General features: G+C 49.9%; 2 protein-coding genes across 3 annotated transcripts; both read left to right on the top strand.

Moving 5' to 3' along the window:
* Positions 1 to 5,859: 5,859 nt before the first annotated feature.
* Positions 5,860 to 7,310, top strand: HILPDA (hypoxia inducible lipid droplet associated). Its single transcript, XM_041002124.1, has one exon. The coding sequence runs from the start codon at positions 6,548 to 6,550 to the stop codon at positions 6,740 to 6,742; it is 195 nt and encodes a 64-aa protein (XP_040858058.1). The 5' UTR covers positions 5,860 to 6,547; the 3' UTR covers positions 6,743 to 7,310.
* A 6,267-nt stretch (positions 7,311 to 13,577) lies between these two features.
* FAM71F2 (family with sequence similarity 71 member F2) lies at positions 13,578 to 21,809 on the top strand. Of its 2 annotated transcripts, XM_041002288.1 has the most exons (6): positions 13,584 to 13,862; position 15,025; positions 17,308 to 17,518; positions 18,499 to 18,748; positions 19,212 to 19,330; positions 21,463 to 21,809. In XM_041002288.1, the coding sequence occupies exons 1-6, from the start codon at positions 13,710 to 13,712 to the stop codon at positions 21,659 to 21,661; spliced, it is 933 nt and encodes a 310-aa protein (XP_040858222.1). In that variant the 5' UTR covers positions 13,584 to 13,709; the 3' UTR covers positions 21,662 to 21,809. The 2 variants fall into 2 exon arrangements, with proteins under 2 accessions (XP_040858221.1, XP_040858222.1); XM_041002287.1 differs by lacking the exon at position 15,025 and having other exon boundaries at positions 13,578 to 13,862; positions 17,334 to 17,518.
* Positions 21,810 to 24,330: the final 2,521 nt, after the last annotated feature.

Genomic DNA, 24,330 nt, shown 5'->3' with positions numbered 1-24,330 from the left:
TAAGTGGTACACATGGCTTGGGTGTTGGTAGTCCTCAGCGTTTTGTCCCTCAAAAAACAAAAAGGCACAGTAAGGGCCCGGCATGAGCACTCAGTGGCTACATCTTCAATTTGCATGTGCCAGGATCCCATATGGACACTGGTTCTTGTCCTGGCTGCTCCATTTACCATCCAGCTCCCTTCTTGTGGCCTGGGAAAGCAGCCAAGGACGGCCCAAAACTTTGGGACCCTGCACCCATGTGGGAGACTGGAAGGAGCTCTTGGCTCTTGGCTTCAGATCAGCTTAGCTCTGGCTGTTGTGGCCACTTGGGGAGTGAACCAGCAGACGGAAAATCTTTATCTCTCCTTCTCTCTGTAAATTTGCCTTTCCAATAAAGAAAATAAGTCTCTTTAAAAAAAGATAAAATGGTCAGGTTTGCAAAATATGATGCATGTCAACTGGGCAATTTCCACTCAGCACAATAACTTTCTGTAAGATTTTTTTTTTTTTAATTGGGAAGTCAGATATACAGAGAGGAAGAGAGACAGAGAGGAAGATCGTCCATCCACTGATTAACTCTGCATTCCCCAAATGGCCGCAATGGCTGGACCATAGCAGCAAATGATACTTTAATGGGCAGAATATCAAGATGATGACCAGGCGCTTCCAGGGCTGAATGGGAGAGCTGTCAGGTGAGGGGTAAGTGCGCGGGAAGGCCTTTGTTGATGAGGGAGGGATTCTGTGGAGGACCACTTCTCCTTTGTCCTTGAGTGTGGGAGGAATCACTGGGAGAAGGGAAGAGGCTGGGGGTCTCCTCAAAGGCCAACTGTCCTCTTTCCTTCTTTGTCTCCCAGTGGTCCCTTCCACCCTTCCTGTCCAGCTAACAGGCAGCAGGATGCTCCCTGCCCTACTCCACCCCCCAATGTCGTGGAACAGAGCCATGGAGCTTGTCAGCTGGCGGCAGCAGTGTCTAGGGGAGAGGTGCCAGGCACTGGAATGAGGGACTGTGTGTGTGTGTGCATGTGTGTGTGTGTGTGTGTGTGTGTGTGTGTACATCTAAATGTGAGGGGAAAGCAGGTGTTGTCATTACAAAACAGAACAGCCCAGAACCCTAAGAGGACCCACTGCCTCCTGACCCTGGGGCTCCCACGTCTACCTCCCTGCACGTTCAGGAAGATGTGTACTTCCGACTGTGTCTCTGGGTAGTTCCATCTGGTCGCTGCTCAAATGCCCTGTTTCGGGAAGCTTTCTTGATTATCCTGTATCAAGCAATATCCGAGACCCTGTCCGTGTCCCTCTCTAGACTGTGTTTTTTCTCTTCGTGGTTCTCACCACCACTAGCCTACCTTAGCCCCCGTCCTGGAATGGAGCCCCAAAGAGGAAACACTTGGACTGTCTTGCCCATTACTGTGTTCCTAAATCCAGACAGTGCCTGGCGCAAAGTAGTTGCTCAACAAATATTTAATTAATGAATGGATCATTTTTATCTTTTAAGATATTTCATATTTTTTTAAAAGAGCCCAGCTGCTCTGTGAGTAATTCTATTTGTGTATTCATTGTGCAACCACATTTTAACAGTGATCCTTCTGGGTGAGAGGATGACCGAGCGTCTCCCCAATGCATCTGTTACTTTTATAATTAAAGGACAAACTTTAACTCACATTTGGTAAATGTATGATTTGAGCAATGTTGTGAAAACAGATAGGAAATGAGCAGGTAGCGGGTGGGAGAAACTGAACATGTTAATTTGTTGATGGAAAAAAATAGGTCAAGAGTTTAGGGCAGTGCTGAGAGGCCAGGTGGGAGTGGGAGGGCCGTGGCCATGTGGAAAGCCAGGACATGTGCCCTGTGAAAGGTGGGGTGACCCTGAAGGGTGGGCAGAGGGCACCCACAGTGAACACTGGCTCTCCCCTCCCTCACTTGGGCCAGATGCCTCAATTTTTTTAAAAAAAAATTCATGTATTTATTTGCAACTCAGAGTCACAGAGGGAAAAGAGGTAGAGGAAAAGAGAGAAAGAGAGAGATCTTTCACTTATTGGTCCACCGCCCAAATGGCCACAACTTCCAGGGCTGGGCTGAAGCCAGGACCCTTGGCTGAATCTGCCACGTGGGCAACAGGTACTCAGACACTTGAGCCATCATTACCAAGGAGCTGGACCAGAAGTGGAGCAGGTGGGACCCAAACTGGCCCTCTGATATGGCATGTCGTCATTGCAGGCAGTGGCTTAACCCCCTGGACATTATGCAGTTCTGAGGCCTCAATTCTTAGTTCTGACCGTGAGATTAACTACTAACCACTCACGTGGGCTCAGCCACAGCACTGACCCCTTTAATGGCTTTAAAAGGCACAGGAGCTCCATGTGAATGGCAGAGACCCAAGTTCTAAGTCACTATCGTCTCTCAGTGTGAGAACTGGCAGGAAGCTAGAAATGGAAATAAGCCAGAACTTGAACCCCAGCACTCCAACATGAGCATCTTAACACATTACCAAGTACTCACCCTGTCCTGTGCACTTACGGTATCTAGGTTACCCAGGACGCCTAACCTCTGCATGGCTTCTGCAACTTGCAATACAATATTAATGTTAATACTCGTCACACCACATTGTTTGGTGAGTAAGGACAAGATAAAATAAAGTACATGTGAAGTAGGCACCCAATCTTTTAGTTTTTCCCCAAATTATGTTTTCTCTGTGTTTGATGTGAGTCCATGGATTCACATTCCACAGACATAGAAAGACCGACAATATTCAAACGAGAAAAAAAGAACTCCGTGAATGTCTCAGGAAAGCTTACTAATGAGAAAGAGAATTTGGGGATGAGAAAGTCCCAATTTCCTCATTTCAGTAAAGGCTCGCCTTTTGTTTCATGTCAATGATAAGCATCATAAGAGAGACTTGGTCCGGAGAAGCAGCTCACTTGGCCAACCCTCCCCTTCAAGCACCGTAATCACACATGGGAACCAGTTCACGTTCTGGCTACTTCATTTCCCATCCATCCATCTGCTTGTGGTCTGGGAAAGCAGCGGAGGATGGCCCAAAGCCTTGGGAATTCGCACCCACATGGGAGACCCAGAAAAAGCGCCTGGCTTTGGATTGGCTCAGCTCTGGCCATCGCAGCCACCTAGTGAGTGAAGTAACAGGTGGAAAATCATTCTCTCCATCTCTCCTTCTTTGTACATCTACCTTTCCAACAAAAATTGTAAAGTCTTAAAAAGAGAGAGAGAGACACACCAGGATTTTCTCAGTCCTCACTCCCTCCAGCAACTTGGACCTTTCTTTCTCCTTCCTTCACGGTGTTACACGAAACCACTGGGCGTTAAGCCTGGAGGGAGCCCCCCTTTTCTATCGCTTCTGCCTTGGCAGTCACAGAGGAAGCCTGCTCCAAAGCAGCGAATAAAGGCGGTCTTGCACCCTGGCCCCTCGGCTCACTAGGTTCTCTCTCTAGGCTTGAAGACGGAATTGTTCAGGAAGGGAGGGAAGAATGTTACCCTGGAGATTTTGCTATAAAAATGGAAACAGTATCAATCAATAGCTACTTTCCTCCCCAATAGAGACCTGTTCGACTTTATTTCCACTCACTGCTTCACCTTGAGTATTTATCACGTGTTTTAGTTCATTTTGTTACTTTTACTTTCCTAAATGAAACAATACCCTTAAATATTTTTGAGAAGTGGATATCATAGTAAAAAGGGTCAAGCCAGTGCTTTAAAAAAACACTCAATTATTATTACTATTATTAAGATTTATTTATTTTTATCGGGAAGGGAGATTTCCAGCAAGAGACACAGAGAGCAAAATATTCTGCTGGTTCACTCCCCAAGTAGCCATAATGATTGGAGCTAGGCCAACCTAAACCCAGGAGCCAGGAGCTTCTTCCAGGTCTTCCACATGGGTGCAGGGTCCCAAGACTTTGGGCCATCCTCGACTGCTTTCCCAGGCCACAAGCAGGAAGCTGGATGGGAAGTAGAGCAGTAAGGAAATGAGCCTGCACCTGTATGGGATTCCAGCAGATACAAGGTAAGGATTTAGCCATTGAGCCAGTACTTGACCAGTGCTGGAGATGTTTGCAGCCCACATCAGAGCGCTGGTTTGAATAAAAAAAAAAAAAAAAAAAAAAACCCTCTGAGCTCTCCCCTACGTGTACCCTTTGGTGTCTGGTTCCCTTCACTTGGCTTGTGGTTGTCGCGTACAGCTTGTATCAATATTTCATGTTTTGTGGATGCCGTTCCACTGTATCATACTTTACTTACCCTTTTACAAGCTGAAGGACATTTGGGTTGTTTGCATTTTTTTGCCTGTCATGAACAACGTTGCTAAGAACATTTGTGCAAACCTGCTTGCCTGAGCACTGTTCAGTTCTCGGGAAGACAGGAGTGGAGCTGTTGGATCATATGGTAAGCCTATGTTTAACTTTTGAAGGAACTGCCAAAGTCTTTTGCAAAACAACTGCAGCATTTGACATTCCCAGCGGCAGTGCAGGATTCCACCTTGTCCATCCCTCCCCAACACTTGCTCCTTCCCGGCTTTGTTTTCATTCTCCCAGCGGTGTGAGGTGGCACCTCCTTGCGCACACCGCACTGCGTGGCTTTGTTTTGGTATAAACTGTGGCACATCACACAGAGGCTGTGCATGTATCTTTTCTCCTTTACTATGTTGGGGGTCTAACTTTTCTATCAACACACTCTAACTTATTTAACTAAATGCCTTCTTCACTATTATTTATTTTTGAGAGTTACTGAGAGAAGTCATCCATTCCCTGGTTCAAGTTCTAAGTGGACCTGCACAGGCCAGTACTGGGTTCCCCTTCCTCCACACACCCCTAGGCTACAAGGATCAGCTCCCCACATCTCCATTCCCCACATGAGAGTTTACTAGAATTCCTAGAAGTGGCATACTGGGTCAAAGGGCACAGACAACACTGCGAAGCAGAACCAAAAAGACTAGGAGGGGTTTGGAGGAGGAGGCCGGGCGGGGCTGTCGACTGCCTGCCAGGCAGCACGTCGGATCCACACTTTCTCTTCCCCGGGTCTTCCCCGCCCTGCCTTCCCGACAGACAGCACAAAGTAGGGGAAAGGTGACCGTCCCCTTTCGGCTGAGCTGGCCCAGCTGAAGGAGACCCCTTGAACTCCCGCCCCCGCAGCTCCAACCCCGCAGGAGCCCGAGCCTTGCGCCTCCCCCAAGGCCCTACCCCAGCCCAGAGAGCCCCGAAGACAGCGTCTCCGTGCCCCCGCTCGAGTGGGTGATGTTCTGGGCCTAAACCCGGATTATAGGACCTCCTCCCCAGCTCTTTGGTTCAAGCTGAAAAGCGCCCTTAAACATCATCTGGTGGCCAGTACACAAAGTGACGCCCTCACCGGCAGCTACAGGCTCACCCCAGGACAAGGAGGATTCTTTCCCTAAACCCTCCGACCCGCCCAGGCCTGGAATGCGGGAATGGCGGACGCGAGCCAAGATCCCGCCCTGGCCGGGAGGGGCAAGCCGCGGACGTGCGCCCCGACGTGCGCGTGCGCCTGCGGGCCTCCGGGGCGGCCGCTATAAGGGGAGGGACCCGGCGGCCGCAGGTGTCGCGCCTGGCCCACTGCGCTTTCGTGTCCCGGCTACGCGGGCCGTGGTGCGCGCAGCGGCCTCGCTTGCTGCCTGTTGAACGGCTCCTCTCTCTTCTCCCGCCTGCTGCACGATCTGCTGTGACGGCGAGCGTCATTTCGCAGCTCTTTAGGTAAGCGGTCCCGAGGGCTTCCCCGGCCTAGGTCTGGATTCCCCGGACCCCCGCCCCCCACCTCTTTCCCAATCCCGACAGAGTACGGGGCCTGCCGCCAGGAGTGTCTCCCCTGCCCCTGAGCCCCTGCACCAAGCCGGGGTCCCCCCCAGGCAGTCGCCCCTGTTTCTCCCTTTGTGGTGCTCAAGCTGGGATCCACGTGGCCACCCGTGTTGGCCAGTGCCGGGTAAGACTTCCTAAGCACTCCTGCATCTCTTTCCCATCCCAACACGTCTCGTGCTGTGTGCTAAGTACCCCAGGAGATCTGGGGATCCTGTCTCCTAGGCTTCGCTTGAGGCCTTTAGTACCTTCCAGGAGGCCTACACGTTGTAAGTACTCAGGGTATCTTTGTCCAGGAAATAGACTCAATGGGTTTGGGCCTCTCAGTTATTCTGCCGCTTGAAAGGTCTGGTCAACTCTGATGTGACAGACACTTGTAGACAGGTTACTTTCTCTAGTACATTTTCTTTTTCTTTAATTCCCACCTACCTCTCTTCAAGGGACAGAGCCTCCACCCGAGGACGGTTACCCGGCTTCCTGCACGTAGCACACGATTGGCCGTTGTACCCTGCAGAAGTAAAGTTGTTAAGCAAGGAGACTTGTTAAGGAGTGCTGTGGTGCTGGTTGAAGCCATAGGCTTCCCTCTGTAGCCTTGCCGTTTGCAGTGTCTGCTGGGGAAGAACATTCCCCGCCTGACTGGGTGGGCCGGGCCCAGGCGCGCTCCTCCTCCAAGGCTGTAGGTTAACCCCTGCCCATCTTTTTCCCAGGCCCCCGGCCCTCCCGCTGACAGAGGAGGGGGACGACGTGGAGCCATGAAGCAGATGGTGAACCTCTACCTCCTGGGCATGGTGCTCACACTCCTCTCTGTCTTCGTGCGAGTGATGGAGTCCCTGGAAAGCTTGCTGGAGAGCCCAGTGCCTGGCAACTCCTGGAACCCCAGAGGCCAGCTCACCGGCCCGGAACCTCCTAGGGGTCTTCCTGACCACCCACCCCGAGGGATGCGATAGCATCCCCCATGTCCCACCCAGTGTGTTGGCTGGGAATGGTGACCTCAACGTGTCCAGCCAGCTAGCCAGCGAGCTCAGAGCACTCATGCTGCCAAGCCAACTCAAGTTCCTAGGTCTAGGGGATGGTGTTCAACTGGGTGTGCCAGGCCCTGGGGTGTGACTGTGGCTATGGGAAGGCGTGATCTCCCCCAGTGGCCTGCTCTGTGCTTTGCTGTGCCTGTGGTGGGCTCTGCCATCTTAAATGGAGACTGAGCTGTTGGCAGGTGCCAATGCTTCCAGCCATACTTCCCAGACACCGGCCCAGGGTTCTTCAGACTCATGGAGTCTTTTGGGGTCAGTTTATTTAGTGTTCAACATTAGATAGTAGTTGAAGAGGAATGTGGATTGTCTGCAGGGAGGAGGGACGTGGAGTGTTCCGTGTCCAGCTCTGTTTGTTTCACAGGGTTCTGTTCTCCCTCCAGCATTGTGTGTGTGTGTGAAGGAAGGGGTGGTGGGGTGACAGAGCCTGCTGCGGGGACTACAGCATTATGGCCACCATGTGGCTCAAATGAATTTTTCTAATGCAATAAAGGGAAATGTGTGTTTCCACCTTGTGTTTTATGCCTTTGGATTAGTGTTGGAAAAGGCTTAATGTCAAATTTGGAAGCAAGAAAGTACCTAAAGCATTTTATGAAGAATGTCCATAAAAGCTTGGAATTTAGCAACAGGGCAGTTGGGTGTTCTTGTTTAACCTGGTTGGAGGTTAGGTCCAAATCTTTACAGCCCTGTGTGACTGTCCTCCACCAGCCGAGAAAGACGCCCGCGGTCCTTGCAGGAGGCCTTGGCCGCTCCCCTGCTCGCCAGGGCCTTTCTCTGCTCCTGGGACTGCGTGACTGTGATTGATCTCCAAGTCGGCTGGCAGGGTTCACACCTCACAGGCAGCGATTTTGGCTCGGATTTGAGCAGCTTCCCCTTTTCTCAGAAGTGGAAGCGCCCTCTGGTTGCTCTTTGGACCCTTCCTGGGTCTCTGTGTGTGTCATTTTTATGGGTTTGGTTTACTTTTTCCTGAGGGAAAGGTACCCTCTGGTCAACCAGCTTGGCTTCACATCAGTGCCATTACCTCAGGAGACTGGCCCAGGCATCATTCTGATGCTCAGAAGTATAATGTTGAGATTGCAGTTTACCAAGTGTGACAAACTGCCTGCCTTCTGGGTAGGTGAGAAACTGTCCATGGGGGGTTCACTTTTCATCTCTGACTGCTGGCCAGTTTGTTTTGTTTGGCTTTTTTTTTTTTTTTTTTTAGAGATTTCTTCAATTGGGTAGGTATTCTGCCTCTCTTGAACCTCGAGGACTGCTTCTGAAGTTGCTTCCCCAGGTGCGTCAGTTTGATTGAGATGGTCTGCATGTTGCAGTCGGAATCGGCCTTTCCTCCAAGACAGTTGGGGTGGTCAGAGGTTCAGCCACCACGGATGGGATGGATGGCCATTGCCTTTTGCATCCTGCAAGTAGAGGCAGCCCCTGTTCTTCTTGGCCTAGAAATAGGATTTCTTGGGCTGTGAGACTTCCAGTGCTAAAACCCTGGGACATCCTGGGCAAATGGGGATGGTTGGTCATCCACCCAGCCAAGCTAGCTTTGCGTTAGCTTTTGTCACTCCCAACCAGATCTCAATTGGATCCACTAAAGAGAAGGTTCTGTCAGCCTTGCCAACCCCTGTTTTCATGGAGACACGCTAGGACTACAGGCCAGCTACCCGCACCCCGTCTGAGCTCCTCTCTTGCTGTTTTGTCAATGGTGACTAATTCTTGGGCTAAAGTTCTATTCTCTTAATTTTTCTCCTGAATCTGGAAGCTTCTGAGGCACTTTGTTGTGGAGGTTTCACCCAGAGTTCACTGGCTGCTGCCATCAGCTTCCTGGAGGATCTCTGTTCCATGTAAACTTCTGGTTCACATGTTGGGGGTTATATATATATATTTGTTTTGCAGTTTAATATGCAACAATATCCCCATCCCAATTCCAGTTTCTATTTTTTAAAATGTTCATTTATTATTTTATTTAAAAGGCAGATTTATAGGGAAAGAAGTGACATATCTTTCATCTACTGGTTCACTCCCCAAATGCCCATAGGCCAGAGCTGGGCCAAGCCAAAACCAGGAGCTTCTTCCTAGTGTCCCACGTGGATGCAGGGACCCAAGCAGTCAGGCCAGCCTCCACTGCTTGGGAACTGAAATGGACATGGAGCAGTGGTCACTCAAACTGGTGCCCATAGGGATGTTGGTGGAGCAGGGAAAGGCTTAACGTGCTGTGCCGTGGCACCGGCCTCCTGATTCTAGTCTCTCTGCCAGTTACGGATACGTTATGATTGGTGAAGCTGCAGTGAGAGTCCTAACGTCTCAGAGCTTCAACAGAACAGCTGCCTAATGCTCCCCTCCCAAGGAACACAACTGGATCTGAAAACAAACCTCTCTGCCAGGTGACTTCCCCACATCTGCTTCCTGGACTACCACTTTCCCTAAGCTATTGGGATCCATTTTCCTCCCTAATCTGTTTAATTTGACCTGATCCCAGACTATGAGATGCAGAGCAGAGGGTGCTATCTGTCTCAGGGTTGATAGATCCCCACCTGTGTGAACCATCTCCAAAACTAGCTCTGCGGGTTAAGCTACTGCCTGCAACATCTGTGTCAGCACTTGAGTCCTGGCTGCTCCACGTCCAGTCCAGCTCTCTGCTAAGGCAAACAGCAGAAGATGGCCCTAGTGCTTGGGCCCTGGACCCCTGTGGGAGACCCGGGTGGAATTCCTGGCTCTGGTGGCTTTTGGGGCAGTGAACCAGTCTTTCCGGACTTTCTCCACATCTCTCTATCTTCCAAATAAACCTTGTGCATTATTTGGAGTCTTCCATTTCAACTCAGTGTTGCAGCTGTTTACCGATGGAATTCCTGGATTGTTTGCCCAGACGGAGCATGTCGGAGAGGTAGTGCATCAGATGCCTACTGACTAGCAGGCTTATCAGTGGCCGTCTCTGTATTCTCCAGACATCTCTGCGCACACCTCCCAGGCACTTCCTCCTCACCCGGTGGTTGGCTGGTGGTTGGCTGCTCCCATGTAATGGGTTCAGCCAGTCTCTCTGACAAGAACGTTTCAGTGCTGCTTGAGAACTTTGCAAGGCCCTCCTTGTCCCTCTGCCACAGTGACACGCAGTGCTCTGTGGGAACTGTCCCATCAGTGCAGATCCTTGAGCAGAGCTCTCAGCCCGCCCTGAAGCATGGGAGGTGATCCGTCACTGTGTCCAGCCACTGAGGTTTTGGGGCTTTTACTGAGGCATGGTAACCTGCCCTGTTGCACACAGCACCTAGGAGATGTCAGACATCAACTAAGATCTCATCACTGGGAGGGAAGCCTGTATACGGGTGACAAGGTTCTGTAATAGAAACACGTGGACAGGACAGTCAGTGCATTAAGGATTTGCAGATAGGAAGGGGAAGTTAAGAATGAGCTTTTTGGGTCCCACATGGTAGCCTAGTGACTAAAGTCCTCACCTTGCACAGGTTGGGATCCCATGTGGGCACTGGTTCTAATCCTGGCTGCTCCACTTCCCATTTGGCTCCCCACCTGTGGCCTCAGAAAGGAGTCAAGGATGGCCCAAAGCCTTGGGAGCCTGCACCCGCATGGGAGACCCAGATGACCCAGAAGAAGCTCCTCACTCCTTGTTTTGGATCGACTCAGCTCCAGCTGTTGCAGCCACTTGGAGAGTGAACCAGTGGATGCAAGATCTTTTTCCCTGTTTCCTCTGTACATCTGCCTTTCCGATAAAAATAAATCCTCTTTAAAAAAAAAAAAAAGAAAGAAGGAAAAAGGTTTTTTTTTAGAGGGTCTGAAGTTTGAAGAGTCAGGAGGTTTGTGGTCAACATTATGGGAGTGGTGATTTAAGCCAGCATCCTGTATGAGCCATGGTTTGAGTTCATGTTGCTCTGCTTCCAATCCAGTTCTCTGTTAATGAACCTGGGAAAGCTGCAGAAGGTGGCCCAGGTGCTGGTCCCCTGCCACCCACAGGGGAAGCTCAGATGGAGTTAGGGCTCCTAGCTTTGGTTAGCACATCCCCCCTGGATCAGCCCTTTGGAGAACAAACCAGTCGGGGGAAGAGTCTCTCACTCGCTTTCTTTTTGTGTGTATGTAACTCTGTCTCTCAAATAAATATAATATGTATATTTTTAAAAAGTCAGTGGATTTATGGACTGCTAGACAAGAAAGGGTAGTTTTTTCTAGTAGAACAATGTGAACAAAGGAAAGGAGGTAGACCCAGGGCACAGCACGTACACAACATGTTTTAAATGCCAGTCCTTGCCCGAGGCCTGCCCCAGTGCCGTCTGGTGGACTGTAGGCCGGAAGGGAATGTTCATGTGCAGTGCTGTGTATGCAGTGCTTTCTGGACGGAAAGGCTGTTTTTGTTGTGTAAGATTTGTTTTTATTTGAAAGGCAGTTACAGAGAGAGAAGGAAGGACAAAGAGATTTTCCAGGTGCTGGTTCATTCACCAGAAGGCTGTAATGGACAGAGTAGAACTGGTCAGAGGCCAGGAGCCTCTTCCAGGTCTTCCACGTGGGTGCAGTGGCCCCAGGACTTGGGCCATCCTCCACTGCTTTCCCAGGCACATGAGCAGGAAGCTGGATGGGGAGTGGAGCAGCCAGGTTTCGAACTAACACCCGTATTGAATGCTAGGAGTGCAGAAGGAGACTTAGCCTATACACAGTGCCAGCTCCTGAATCGGTGCTTTTCAAAGCTTATTTCCATTATTTCCCATTGCCCTGTACATAGGATAACTATAAAGGCTTAAGTTGAGTAATAAATATACCATTTATGGTAACTTTCAAACCAGTATGTCATTGAAATATTTGCAGAATTCAACACTTCAGTTTTATTTATTTATTTAATAGTTTAAAGATTTGTTTATTTTTATTGGAGAGGCAGAACCACAGACAGAGAGAAAGCTCTTCCAGGTCCAGCGCCATGGCCTAGTGACTAAAGTCCTCACCTTAAATGTGCCCAATCCCATATGGGTGCCAGTTCTAATCCTGGCAGCCACACTTCCCACCCAGCTCCTTGCTTGTAGCCTGGGAAAGCAGTCGAGAATGGCCCAAATCTTGGGGCCCTGCACCTGTGTGGGATACCTGGAAGAGGATCTGGTCTCCTGGGTTCAGATTGGCACAGCACCGGCCATTGCAGTCACTTGGGGAGTAAATCATCGGATGGAAGATATTTCTCTCTGTCTCTGCTCCTCTCTGTATATATCTAACTTTGCAATAAAAATAAATAAATCTTAAAAAAAAAAAGGAAAGAAAGATCTTTCACTTACTGGTTCATTCTCCAAATGGCTGCAATGGCCAGAATCGAGCCAAACCAAAGCCAGTAGTCAGGAGTTTCCTCCGAGTCTTCCGTGCGGGTGCATGGTCCCTAAACTTTGGGCCATCTTCCATTGCTTTCCCACGACACACATTAACACCTATATGGGATTGACCAATTGAGCCATTGCACTGGGCCTGAAAAATTTGGTCTTAACAGGTTAAAGTATCGGAATATCAGGGCCAAAGATACGATTGAGTCTGGCCTTGACTGGATGCAGTGCAGACTAAGGGGCGGGCATTTGACTTGCTGACTGAGGTGCCAGTTGGCATTCCTGAGTGCAGTGCCAGAGTTCCAGTCCTGGCTCCAGCTCGAATTCCGAGTCTTCCTGCTAGTGTACACCCTAACAATAGGTGATGACTCAGCTTGTTCTCTGTCACCCACATGGGAGCCTGGATTGAATGAGTTCTTGACCTGGCTTTGAACTGGCCCAGCCCTACCTAGGCTTTGTGGGCCCTTTGGAAATGAGTCAGACGATCAAACCTCTCCTTCTGTCAGTCTGCCTCTGTCTGACACACACACCGCAAACCACATACATAACTTGAAGTTTTCTGGTAGCCATGTTTAGAAGTAAAAAGATTGGGGAAAGTATTTTAATATGTAATATATTCAAAATGGTGGTGTGCCAATCCAAAGTCAGGAACCAGGAACTTCCTCCAGATTTTCCACACGGGTGCAGGGTCCCAAGGCTTTGGGCCATTCTTGACTGTTTTCCCAGGTCATAAGCAGGGAGCTGGGTGGGAATCAGGGCCGCTGGGATGTGAACCAGTGCCCATATGGGATCCTAGTGCGTTCAAGGCAAGGACTTTAGCTGCTAGGGTTAGTTAGCACCTAGCCTATAGTAGGTGTGCAAGAAACATCTGAATGAGTGATTCTCAGATCAGTAGTGAAGAGATGTGTCTGACACACAGTAGATGGTGTTACACAGCCCTCTGGGGAGATGCGAGCATATGGGTCCTAAACTTTACATCACACACCAGGAAAAAATCTGGACCAATTAAAGAGGTAAAAAGATAATAGTTATGAAAGTAAAAAGGGGAAATTTTTTCAAAATATAATAATAATAATAAAAGCCCAGAAGCCACACAGTTAACTACCAAAGCAAAGTCCACATGGTAGAAACCACTGCCAACAAATCCAAATGGTAGACTACGACAAAAAATTAAACTTTATACCGTAAACAGGACTAATCTTTGCAATACAAGTAATTCCTATACATAGGTAAGAGAAAGGCCAAAAAACAAAAGGAAAAGTCGGAAAGTTTAATTAACTAAAAATTCCCAAAGGAAGAAGTAAAAGCCAGAGAACAAGGGAGTGGGGTGGGCCACCTGCTGACTGGTTTGTAGCAGGAAAGGGAGGGAGAGAAGAGCTCTGTTTCTCCTCTTCTCTGCTGCTGGTCCCTGTCACATCCCTTGATGTCATTCCTGCCATTGTGAGCCGTCACTCCCACCCAGCCCTGCTGGACAGCGTAAGGAGCCATGCGGAGTGGCACTGTGCAGGTTGGGGGAGCTGCCATCACACCAACACCTGGGGTTGGGCTGGGTCTGCGTGGAGCCCCAGAGATGACCCCCAGCCCCTTCCTCCCAAGAACCAATGAGGAAAATTAAGGGCTTTTCACCTGTAGTCAGGGAACCAGGCCCTGGGGTGAAGCTAGGGGTGGAAAATGGCGTACTTTGTCGGCTGATCCATTCTCCAGAATTCAACTTGTTCTCTGGCTCCGCAGTGTTCGAAAGCAACTTTATCCAGGTACCCTTAGGCAGCTCAGGATCAACCGCGTTTCCCTACGCGAAACCTGTTCCTAGTGGTTGGCTGGAAGACAACTGTGGCCTTTGAAAACCCTGGGGGAGGAGAAAGATGCTGCAATGGCTAGAGAAAGTGGGAGCGTCTTTCCCCAACTCCTGGTTTGTGCCAGCAGCATGAAAGAGCTCCCGTGGGCCACATTTTTTTAATTGTTATTATTATTTTCCACAATTCAGTTTTGTAGCTATAGGGATTCCCCCTCTCCTTCCCTTCCTTCTTCTCATTTTTTTCCTCTCACCATTTTCCTCCAAATTATTGCAGTAGTATGTATATAGTCCTTTAGCAACAGTTCTAATTTTAACATTCTGCTATTTAACTATATCATGGCATTGTAGGTATAGGCCAAGGTAGAACATCTGGCATCATATTGCCAAGGTATCATTGAGAATCCTCCTTGTATTCAGGATTAGAGCTGCATACTGCAATGTCTCTCACTCCCTGCTGTGCTAGTCTGCACTAGTGTCTCCTCTGCGGGAAGATCTGTCTGCACTGGTTCACCTGTAGATCTGTTTGTTTTGCATTTTGCATGGAGGTTACTTTATATCAGATAGAACATATGATGTTTATCCTTTTGAGACTGACTTATTTCACTGAGCATAACGGTCTCCAGTTGGGATCATTTTGTTACAAATGATAGGATTTTGTTCATTTACTACTCAGCCATATGCAGGACCATTTGCATCTTGCAAATGCAGAAAGCTGAGCTCAGCCTGCGGGCGGGCCCCAGGCACTGGTCCAGACAGGATGGATGCTGGAATAAAACCTGCAGTTAGAAACTCTGCCCTGGGAACCTACCCTGAGATGTTCTACAAGACTCCATCACCCTCCAGAAGGTCGTACTATGACTAATGATATGAAAGTGACCCCTGCAACTGGGGGCGGGGGCAGTGCTGGGGACATTCAATGCCATCTCTGGATGTGAGTGAAGGAAGAAGGCTTTCCTGAGTTCAGGGTCATGTGTCACTGAGAAAGAAGGGCAGAAGGGTGGGCAGATTCCAGGGAGAGGGTCTGTAAGATACCTGAGTAAAGATGGGAGGCTGGAAGGCACAGGAAGGATGTGGGACAAGAATCCACGTGGATGGAGTGGAGGGGCCATGAGTTGCAGCAGAGTGTGAAGTCAGGGCTTGGGCCTACTCGGGCGGTTCTTCACTGCAGCCTACCGTTCCTACTGAGATCCCCAGATTTGAGGGAGCTGTGTCCAGGACTCTGGGGGCTTCACGGTCCCAGGGGTGCTACCCCAGGGGCTGCCTCCTCAGGCTGTTGGCTGGCCAGCCTGAGAGCCGGATCAATCTTTACATGCTTTTGGTGGAGTAGCAGCAGTTGTTAACATGGGCCTTCTGGACTCGGAACCCGTATTGTAGTATAGTTAACAGTTGTAGTTAGTTGTGTAGTGACTGCATTGTGATAGTTATGACATACAGTTTAGTTGCAGTTATAGTATAATTATAGTTATGGTATAGTTACAGTTATGGTGTAGTTTTGGTTATAGTTGTGATACAGTTTTAGTTATAGTTACACTATAGTTTTATTTATAGTTATTATTATAGTTATGCTATAGTTATAGCAATAGTATATTTATAATATAGTTCTGGTAAATTATCATTATGTTATAGGTAGTTATAGTTGCATATAATAGTTGTGATGTAGTTGCCATTATGTCGTAGTTATAGTTCAGCACAGTTGTGGCTATGGTGAGGTAAAGCGGCTTGTTCTCGTCTCTCTTCTACATCATCAACACTAAAAGCAACATCACCTCTGACCGTCGCACACTCACTGCAAGTTTACCTTGCGGCTTCCTGGGCAGGAGACGCGACTTGAAGAAATGGGGGACAGTGCTTTCTTAGGCAACTAACAAAGTTTATCTCCAGCGTTTCAGCTCTTATACATTTCGTAAAACAATAGTTCAAATATAACTCAAAATTAAGTCATGTCTGGGAACAGAGAGTACAAAGAAGCTAACAAGGCAGCTTGAAACAGGGAATAGATAAAGAGAACTGCCCGTCCTTGGCTGACTAGACAGCACAGATGTCCTCCTATCTTCAAGGAGAGCGCGAAAGCACATCCACGACTCACTGGGGGCGAGAGCACGCTCGGGGTGAGAGGCCCTCCGCCGCCTCCGCCCTGGAGCCTCTTCTCAAAGGATCCCACAGGCCTCCACTGTCCCAGCTATCCTGCTGGATGCATTCCAACACTCATCCTTGGTGTGTGCAGCCTCTGTGGCTTGCAGGGATATCAATTTCATTCTAAAACATGGGCTTGAAGACATGTCACTTTTTTTCCAGAATCAAAACCCATTTTTTTTTTGAAACACTATCTGATCAGGTTGGTGGGAAAACACCTTTTGGTCATTAGTGGGTTTCGTCCTTGTCCCCAGCTCCACAGGGCACTGTGCATGGGTCCTGATATGGTCTTGCAAGGTCTACACTGCTGGAAGAAGACCCACTGGTCTCGGGAACCCGGAGGCTCCCCCGTGTGTTCCTGCGCCTGGTCCCTGTGGCTACCTGCCAGCAACAGTTCTGTTTCTCCAACAGCCCTAGGAGTTAAGGCAGGGTTGTCTTAGCTGAAACACCATGCCTACAGCCAGGAGTCCTGCCCCTTGCCTTGCCACAGGCTCAGGGTGCTTGAATGGAACAGCTTCTTCTGTATTCCAGACCAGCAGCCAGCTGGACACCCCCGCCTCCTTCTTGGGGAAGCCCCAGATCTCCTGCAAGCATGAGCTGTGTGAGTCTGCCCCCCTTGTCAGTCCCTTCTTCACTCTCATCCCCTTCCGGGACTTCAACACCTTCTTCTTTCCAGCTCATTAGAAGCCAGCACTGACTTCTCTGATTCCAAGTGAGTAAACATTTCAAGGCTACACCAATTTTTCTTTCTGGTGTATCTGCTTAGAGTTAGGTACTGCAGACAACACAAAGTAAGTGTCACATAAGGTTCCTCTTGTAGTGAGCTGGAAGTCTATCAGGTGAGGCTACCAAAAGGTCAGAGAACGAGTCGGGGCTCGACCCCAGGCGCTACACACTTGCCAAAACAAGAATCTCCAGAATCTGTGACCTGTTCCCCTTGACTTCTACTCTTTCTTCTTTAAAAAATATTTATTTATTTACTTTTTATGTATTTGAAAGACATTGAGACAGAAATCTTCCATCCAGTTGTTCACTCCCTAATTGTTATAATAACCAGGGCTGAGCCAGGAGTCAGGAAACCCATTGTTCCTCCACATGGGTGACGGGGGCCCAAGTCCGTGAGCTGTCCATCATCTGCTGTCTACCACAGCGCACCTCAGCAGGAAGGTGAAATTGAAAGCCGAACTGGGACATGAATCCGGGCACTACAAGATGGGTCAAGGGGTTTATCTGAGTTTGTCTTAATGTCTGCCCCTGTTCTCCATTCTGAGCTGTGTACCTGGGGGCTGCCTTCCAGGTCACCAAGTCTGGCAACAGGATGGATATCTATGAAAGACCTGCCACCGTGATACTCGGGGTGACCTCTTCAGTGCCTTCCTTGCCACTCCCTAATGTTCTCCTGATGGCCAATGTCACCTGGCCACAGGGTCAACTTTCCACCCGTAACAAGCCTGGTGTTGCCCCCGTCATCACCCTCAACAGGTAAAGAAAGGCTTGAGGAAGGGACCGGGAGGGCTGGGGGGTGGACTGGTACAGGCACTGTTTGCCAGCTGGGTTTTAGACCAACAGAAAGGGCACTATTCTTCAGCGTATAAATGATGTAGAGTTCATTAATCCACTGCTTTAACATATTTATTTGGCATCTTGATGTCTTGATGCTGGGGATAAAATAATACACAGTCCTTGTCCTGAGCTTTATTTGGGGACTCTTGGCTTCCTTTTGTTGACTGTTGTTAGTACCAAGTGGAGTTCTGCAAAGTTAGGCTGTAAAAAGCAATTAGGACTATGAAAAGTCAAGAGGGAGAACATGTGTAGAGAAACCGTCAGTGCTCCCTCCCCTTTCAACACAGCAGGTCCGCATGCAGGGAGCGGGCAGTGGGCGCAGCAACCCTGGGCTGCAGGGTCTACATGCAGTTAGTGAGCTTTGTCTTTCCTTCCCCAAAGGACTATTGTGAGAATTAAACAAAATAGTGCACATTTTTTCCTTTGAAAGGCAGAGAGACAAGGAGACAGACAAGAGATGAGAGAGAGAAAGAGAGAGAACTCGTTTATTTCCCAAATGCCTGCAATGGCTGGGGCTGGGACAAGGGCTGATGCTGGGCGCCAGGAGCTTAATCCAGGGCCCCCGCGTGGGTGGCAGGACTCTAACGAACTGAGTCATCCATTCTATCTCCCACAATCCGTGTTAGCAGGAGGCTTGAGTCAGGAGCCAGAGCTGGGGGTGGAACCCAGGTACTTCCAAGTGGGACCAAGGCATCTTAACCAGTCTTAGTTGTTAAGGCCAAACCATATCCCCGCTGCTGCTAACGATGTGAGCAGATCCATGAATAGTTCTGGAAACCACAGAGCTTCGGCTTTAGTGCCCAGCCCTGCTCTCAGCCCACGTGCATCAGGTCGGGGGCCGGTGAAGCCAAGCCCAGCTTGGGGTGGACACTAACAACTCCACTTCCTCATGACCTCAGGATCCTCCCCCTGAAGTATGTGGAGTTACGCATCTGTGACCGGCTGCAACGCATCCTGAGGGTCAGGACAGTGACCGAGAAGATCTACTACCTCAGGCTCCACCAGAAACACCCAGAGGCCGTGTTCCAGTTCTGGATGCGCTTGGTGAAAATCCTACAGAATGGTCTGTCGATCACCACCAAAGACCCGAGAATCCAGTTCACACACTGCCTGGTGCCCAAGAGGCCCAGCAGCTCCCCAGACACAACAGTAAGTGGGACCCTGGTGCGGGCTCCAGAGGGAGAGGTGGATGCATGGGGTGGGCAGACACCCACCTACATACATCCACACATGAACACACACGTTTTGCACCTGGCAGTCAACTACTTACACATTTTTGCTGTCAACATTTCCTAAGCAATTCAGTGTAACAGCTATGTGTATAGCATTGATGTCGCGTGAATAATGGTACCTCATCTGGAGATGATATAAAGCAGACAGGAGGGTGTGGCTGGGTGTGGCATGAACCCAGTGCCCATCACACGAGGGGCTGGCGCATCTACAGGTTTTGGCATGGAATCAAATCCCCAAAGACAGAGGCGGAGGGACAGTGTATAATAGAAGCTTCTGTTTGCACTTTGGATTTTCAAATCTTGTCAACGTCGTTTTGGTCATTTCACACCATGGAATGCCACCGGCTGCCTGGGCCATCTGACTGCATCTCTCCCCACAGCCTGAGAGCAGCTTCCCATCGTCCTCCCAGCCCAGTGAGACGCTCATGCTGTTGGCGGCCGAGCAGACCAGCGGTAGTTTCTCAGAACTTTCTGGAAGACAACAGTTCACAGCAGACAGGTTTGGTCCTTGGCGTGGGCAGCTCCAGCATGCTTTCCCCTGGCAGGGTCCTGGCATTTGTGACACTGTCCACCTACCTCAGTGTCCTTTTCATCCTCTGTCCCTCCACTTTATCATGAACCTACCCTTTGATCTGGAGGTTCATTCCCTGAGCAAACCCCAGAGCTTTCTTATGGAGGGGATCCGTCATCAGAAAGTGGGGTAAGTAAGCCAGTTGACACACCAGGCTCCTAGAGGTGCTGTCGGTCTCTGACCCTTGTACACTGGGGTCCCTCATGGAGTGTTCCTTGGCTCACCCACATCCTCTGTAAAATGGGCAGAATAAGAATCCAGAAAGGCTGACCAACGCACTATGCAGGCAGGATGCAGGAAGCAGCGCTAAAATGCAACTCAAGTGTTGCCATTTCTTGAAAATAGCTCCCGGGGCAGGCAGCGTAGGGGTGGGGATCGGGGCGGACAGCATAGGGGTGGAGTATTCTCCTGGCCCCTAGCTCAAAGCTGTTTCTCTAGGCAGACTCCATAGCCAGTGGGCTCTCTTCTAGGAAATAAATGGGCCTCTGGTCCCATTAAATTGCAAAAGGTCCCAGTTTCTTTCTCCAGCTGTCATCCGCTGTCTGCATCCTGATGCTTAAGGCTCACTTTTCCTCTTCGGAGCTTTCCTCTTGGACGTCCGCTTCCTGTCTCCTGTGAGATCTCCCTTTCATCAGTTGCCTCCCCCACCCAGGGCCCCTCACTACCCAGTGGCCAGCTCTCAGAATCCTCCAGCCCCCTTTGGGGTAAGCCTAGGAAAGGTGTTACAGAGGTCCCAGGCTGGCAGCATCCCCTCCTCTCAGCGCAGTCCAATTTCGCTCAGGCAGTTTCCTGGACAGTGAAAAAACCCACTGCCATCCCTTCTCTCTGCCCTCTGAGTCCTCGGATGAGATTTGTGCCAGCTCTGCAAGACCACCCAGCTCCTAAGCATACAGCTGAAGCCCCAGGCCCCCTCCTCAGGAAGGCTTCTCCATGGCAACCGCCCAAGCTCTTGGTCCCCAAGGCCATCAAGTATCTCAGGCCATGGCCAGGACCCAGGGTCCCCAGGATGTTTCGTCACTTTTCTGGAGCCCTACAATGCATCGCAAAGGCTATGCATCATCTTTTACCCAGCATTTCCAAGAGTTTTTGTAGCAAAGACTTCTTTCTCTGGCCACAGTGAAGGTGTTTCACTAAAACAATTGCAAGTATTTCCACTTAAAAAAGAGCCCAACCTGCTGCATAGCTCCTGGGTGAGCACTTTCCACTCTCTGGTGCTCCCTTAGAATTTCTGTTTTCTTCTTTTAAAATGAATGCATATATCACCTCTACCTGGAATTTTAAAAAGAATTTTGACTGCAAATGTGTTTTTCTTGACACTACGTGGTTATGATTCTCTTTTCAGTTTGATTACTTTAGAGAACTGGATATTTTTTTTTAGACTTATTTTATTGGGAAGGCAGTTTTACAAAGAGAAGGAGAGCCCAAGATCTTCCATCTACTACTGGTTTGCTACCCAAATGTCCACAACTACTGGAGCCGAGCTGATCTGAAGCCAGGAGCTCCTTCCAGGTCTCCCATGTGGGTGCAGGGTCCCAAGGCTTTGGGCCGTCCTCAACTGCTTTCCCAGGCCACAAGCAGAAAGCAGGATGGGAAGCAGGGCTGCCGGGATTAGAAACAGCATCCATATGCTGGTGCTTGCAAATGAAGGATTAGACAGTTGAGCCATCGCACTGGCCCTATTTTAGAGACCTGTTTCAAGTTTCCTTTGGATCTAGGCTTAGGGGTCCCTGTGGGATATCATAGCTATGAGGTGGTGCTCAGTTGGCCAGAGTTTAACTTTGTGTCGTAACACATCAGGGTCTCGGGGTCAGCAGGACAAACCTTGGGTCCAGCCTCCCTCCCCTCAGCCATCTCTGCTCCCGTCACACGTAGACAACACCATGCCCTCCACGCAAGCACGGGTCGCTGCCCTTCCTTCCCACTTCTCCATCTGTAGAACCAGAGTCCCATGCCAGAAAAGACAGGATGGGAGAACAATTTTTCAAATAAGAACCTTCTAAGAGCCCTTTCTTTTTTCCTCTATCACTCTCCACAACCCTGAAATCCCTGTGCTCCTGCAGGAACATCGAAACCGTCCTCGAAATAGACAACTCCACCAGCTACGACTCCATTGCCACTCTGGTGGCATCTCAAGTCGACCTGCAGGTGCCCATGAGGGCCGCCCTGAGCCACAGCCTCTGGGAACAAGAGGACACGGATGAGCACTGCCAGCAGGTTCCAGTAGCCAGTTCCCTGGGACAGAACTTTCTGGGACCCTGACCCTTCACCCCGCTGCAGGGGGTCTCTGGCTCTTGTGTCCTTACCACACCTCCCCACGAGGCTGGCTTCCCACTGTGAGCCAAAGTCCACGGGAGAGCTTAATGGCATTTCTTACAAGGTGCTTCTGCACATCCACCAATAAACCTCCAAGTGAGTCCCTGCTTGCTGTGGGCTGTGCTGGAGGCAGGCTGGAGGCTGGGAGCACAGAGGGGGACAGCTTACAAGGCAAAGGAGTTCACTTTCCAGGCAAGGAAGTGGGAAGCAGCCGCACAGCCGCCAAGCGAAGCCAAAAGAGCCGGTCCGAGAGAAGTGCCTCTGGGGAGAGACCGAGCCTCCTTTGTAAAAATTATTAGTTATTATTGAGGCAGAGTTACAGAGAGAGGAGAGACAGAGATATCCTCCATCTGCTGTTCTGCTAGCTCATTCCCCAAATGGACACAATGGCTGGAGTTGGGCCAGTCCAAACTGGGAGCCAGGAATTTCTTCTGGGTCTCCCACGTGGGTGCAGGGGCTCAAGGACTTGGGCCATCCTCCACTATTTTCCCATGCCCTAAGCATGGAGCTGGACTGGAAGTGGGATGCTTGTGACTAGAACCAGTGCCCCATATGGGATACTAGTGCTGGAGGCAAAGAATAAATTCCCTTTCTTTCTTTTCTTTTCTTTTCTTTTTCTTTCTTTCTTCCTTCCTTCATTCCTTCCTTCCTTCCTTTCCTTCTTTCTTTTTAAGATTTATTTATTTTTGTTGGAAAGTCAGATATAGAGATTCAGATATACTGAGAGGAGGAGAGACAGAGAGGAAGATCTTCTGTCTGATGATTCACTCCCAAAGCAGCTACAACAGCTGAAGCTGAGCCAGTCCAAGCCAGGAGCCTAGAGGCTCTTTTGCATTTCTCATGCAGGTGAGGATTCCAAGGCTTTGGGCCATCCTCAACTGCTTTACCAGGCCACAAGCAGGAAGCAGGATGGGAAGCAGGGCCACTGGGATTAGAACCGACACCCTGGGCATGCAAGGTGAAGTCTTTAGCCGCTAGGCCAACACACTGGACCCTGAAATTATTTATAATAAATTCAGTTAGGCTGGGCCTGGCATGGTGGCCTAGCGGCTAAAGTCCTCGCCTTGAACACGCTGGGATCCCATATAGTTGCCGGTTCTAATCCCAGCAGCTCCACTTCCCATCCAGCTCCCTGCCTGTGTCCTGGGAAAGCAGTGGAGGACGGCCCAAAGCCTTGGGACCCTGCACCCGTGTGGGAGACCTGGAGGAAGTTCCTGGATCCTGGCTTCAGATTGGCACACCACCAGCTGTTGCAGTCACTTGGGAAGTAAATCATTGGACAGAAGATCTTCCTCTCTGTTTCTCCTCCTCTCTGTATCTCTGACTTTGCAATAAAAAATTTTTTTAAATCTTAAAATTTTTTTTCAATTCGGCTGTGAGTTCGCTCGCTGTCTTTCTCTTTGTTTCTGCACCTCTTTACCCACATTTGGTGGCCCACTTTCTGCGCCACTTTCCTACCAGTACCTGTCCTAACTGATGGCGCTTCCAGTACTGTGCCCTACAGGCATCTGGGATTGCAGCTTCTCTCACCCCTTCATAGTTCCTTGTGTCTGTGTCGGTTTCCTTGATGAGAACAGAACGTTTCAGATCAGTTAGAGTTCTTCAGTTGCCAGTAAGGGAAGCTCTCTTACTGAAACCAAAAAAGGAATTATCTGGAAGAATGTGAGTTGATTTGTGGAATCAAAAGCGCTTAAAGAGCCAGCTTAAAAAGCGCTTAAATGCACGCATGCCAGCTAGATTCCAGTGGAAACGGAGGAGGTGCTAGGAAAAGAACAGAGGCGAGGATGTCGCGCGACTGATAGTCACAAGGGGGCGCTGCAGGGTGGCCAGAGCTCAGTTGGAGGGCCTGGGTCCTGGAGCAGGTCCTGAGCAAGGATGTCACTCCTGTCAGGTTCAAAGGCCCCCCCAACCCCCGGCGTCTTTCCCCTGCCCTGTGCGGTTGGCCCATCGTTTCTGTGCACCTGACCACAAGGTCTTGTTGATGGAATGCTGTCCCTGATAAAACAAATGCCATGTGGGGCTCCAAAAGCCAACCAGGTGTGTCTTCCTCACTTGCATTCCCGTCCTAGGGGACAGCCCATGAACTGGATGTTAGTGACTTCGTCTGTCTGCCATGGTCAGTTCCGGCTGTCCCACCCGCACTGCTGGACAGGCTTACACCGAGCTCATTTCCCTGAGCCTGGTTCTTAGATGACGAAAACAATGTACAAGGGATCAGTTCAAGTTCACGGCCAGAAGAGAAAAGAAGCAAAACGTTGTCATGCAGAGCCCATTCACAAAAACAACGTCAAAAGACATCCTCAAGCTTCCGAGATGAAATTCAGAGGAAAGAGAAAACAAACGTTCTTACAAATCGATACTAAGATAGGGCCACTTAAAATGTGGGGTGGGGCCCGGCGCGTTAGCACAGTGGTTAAGGTCCTCGTCTGGCACACCCGGGATCCCATATGGGCACCGGTTCTATCCCAGCGGCCCCGCTTGCCATCCAGCTCCCCGCCTGTGGCCCGGGAAAGCAGTCAAGGACGGCTCAAAGCTTTGGGAGCCTGCACCCACGTGGGAGACCCGGAAGAGGCTCCTGGCTTCGGATCGGCTCAGCTCCAGTCATTGCGGTCACC

This window comes from Ochotona curzoniae, unplaced genomic scaffold, assembly GCF_017591425.1.
Source record: "Ochotona curzoniae isolate NIBS_2020 unplaced genomic scaffold, NIBS_Ocur_1.0 scaffold_2476, whole genome shotgun sequence".
Taxonomy (NCBI): domain Eukaryota; kingdom Metazoa; phylum Chordata; class Mammalia; order Lagomorpha; family Ochotonidae; genus Ochotona; species Ochotona curzoniae.
The sequence above is the reverse complement of the archived record's forward strand: the minus strand, read 5'-3'. Positions and strand labels throughout refer to the sequence as shown.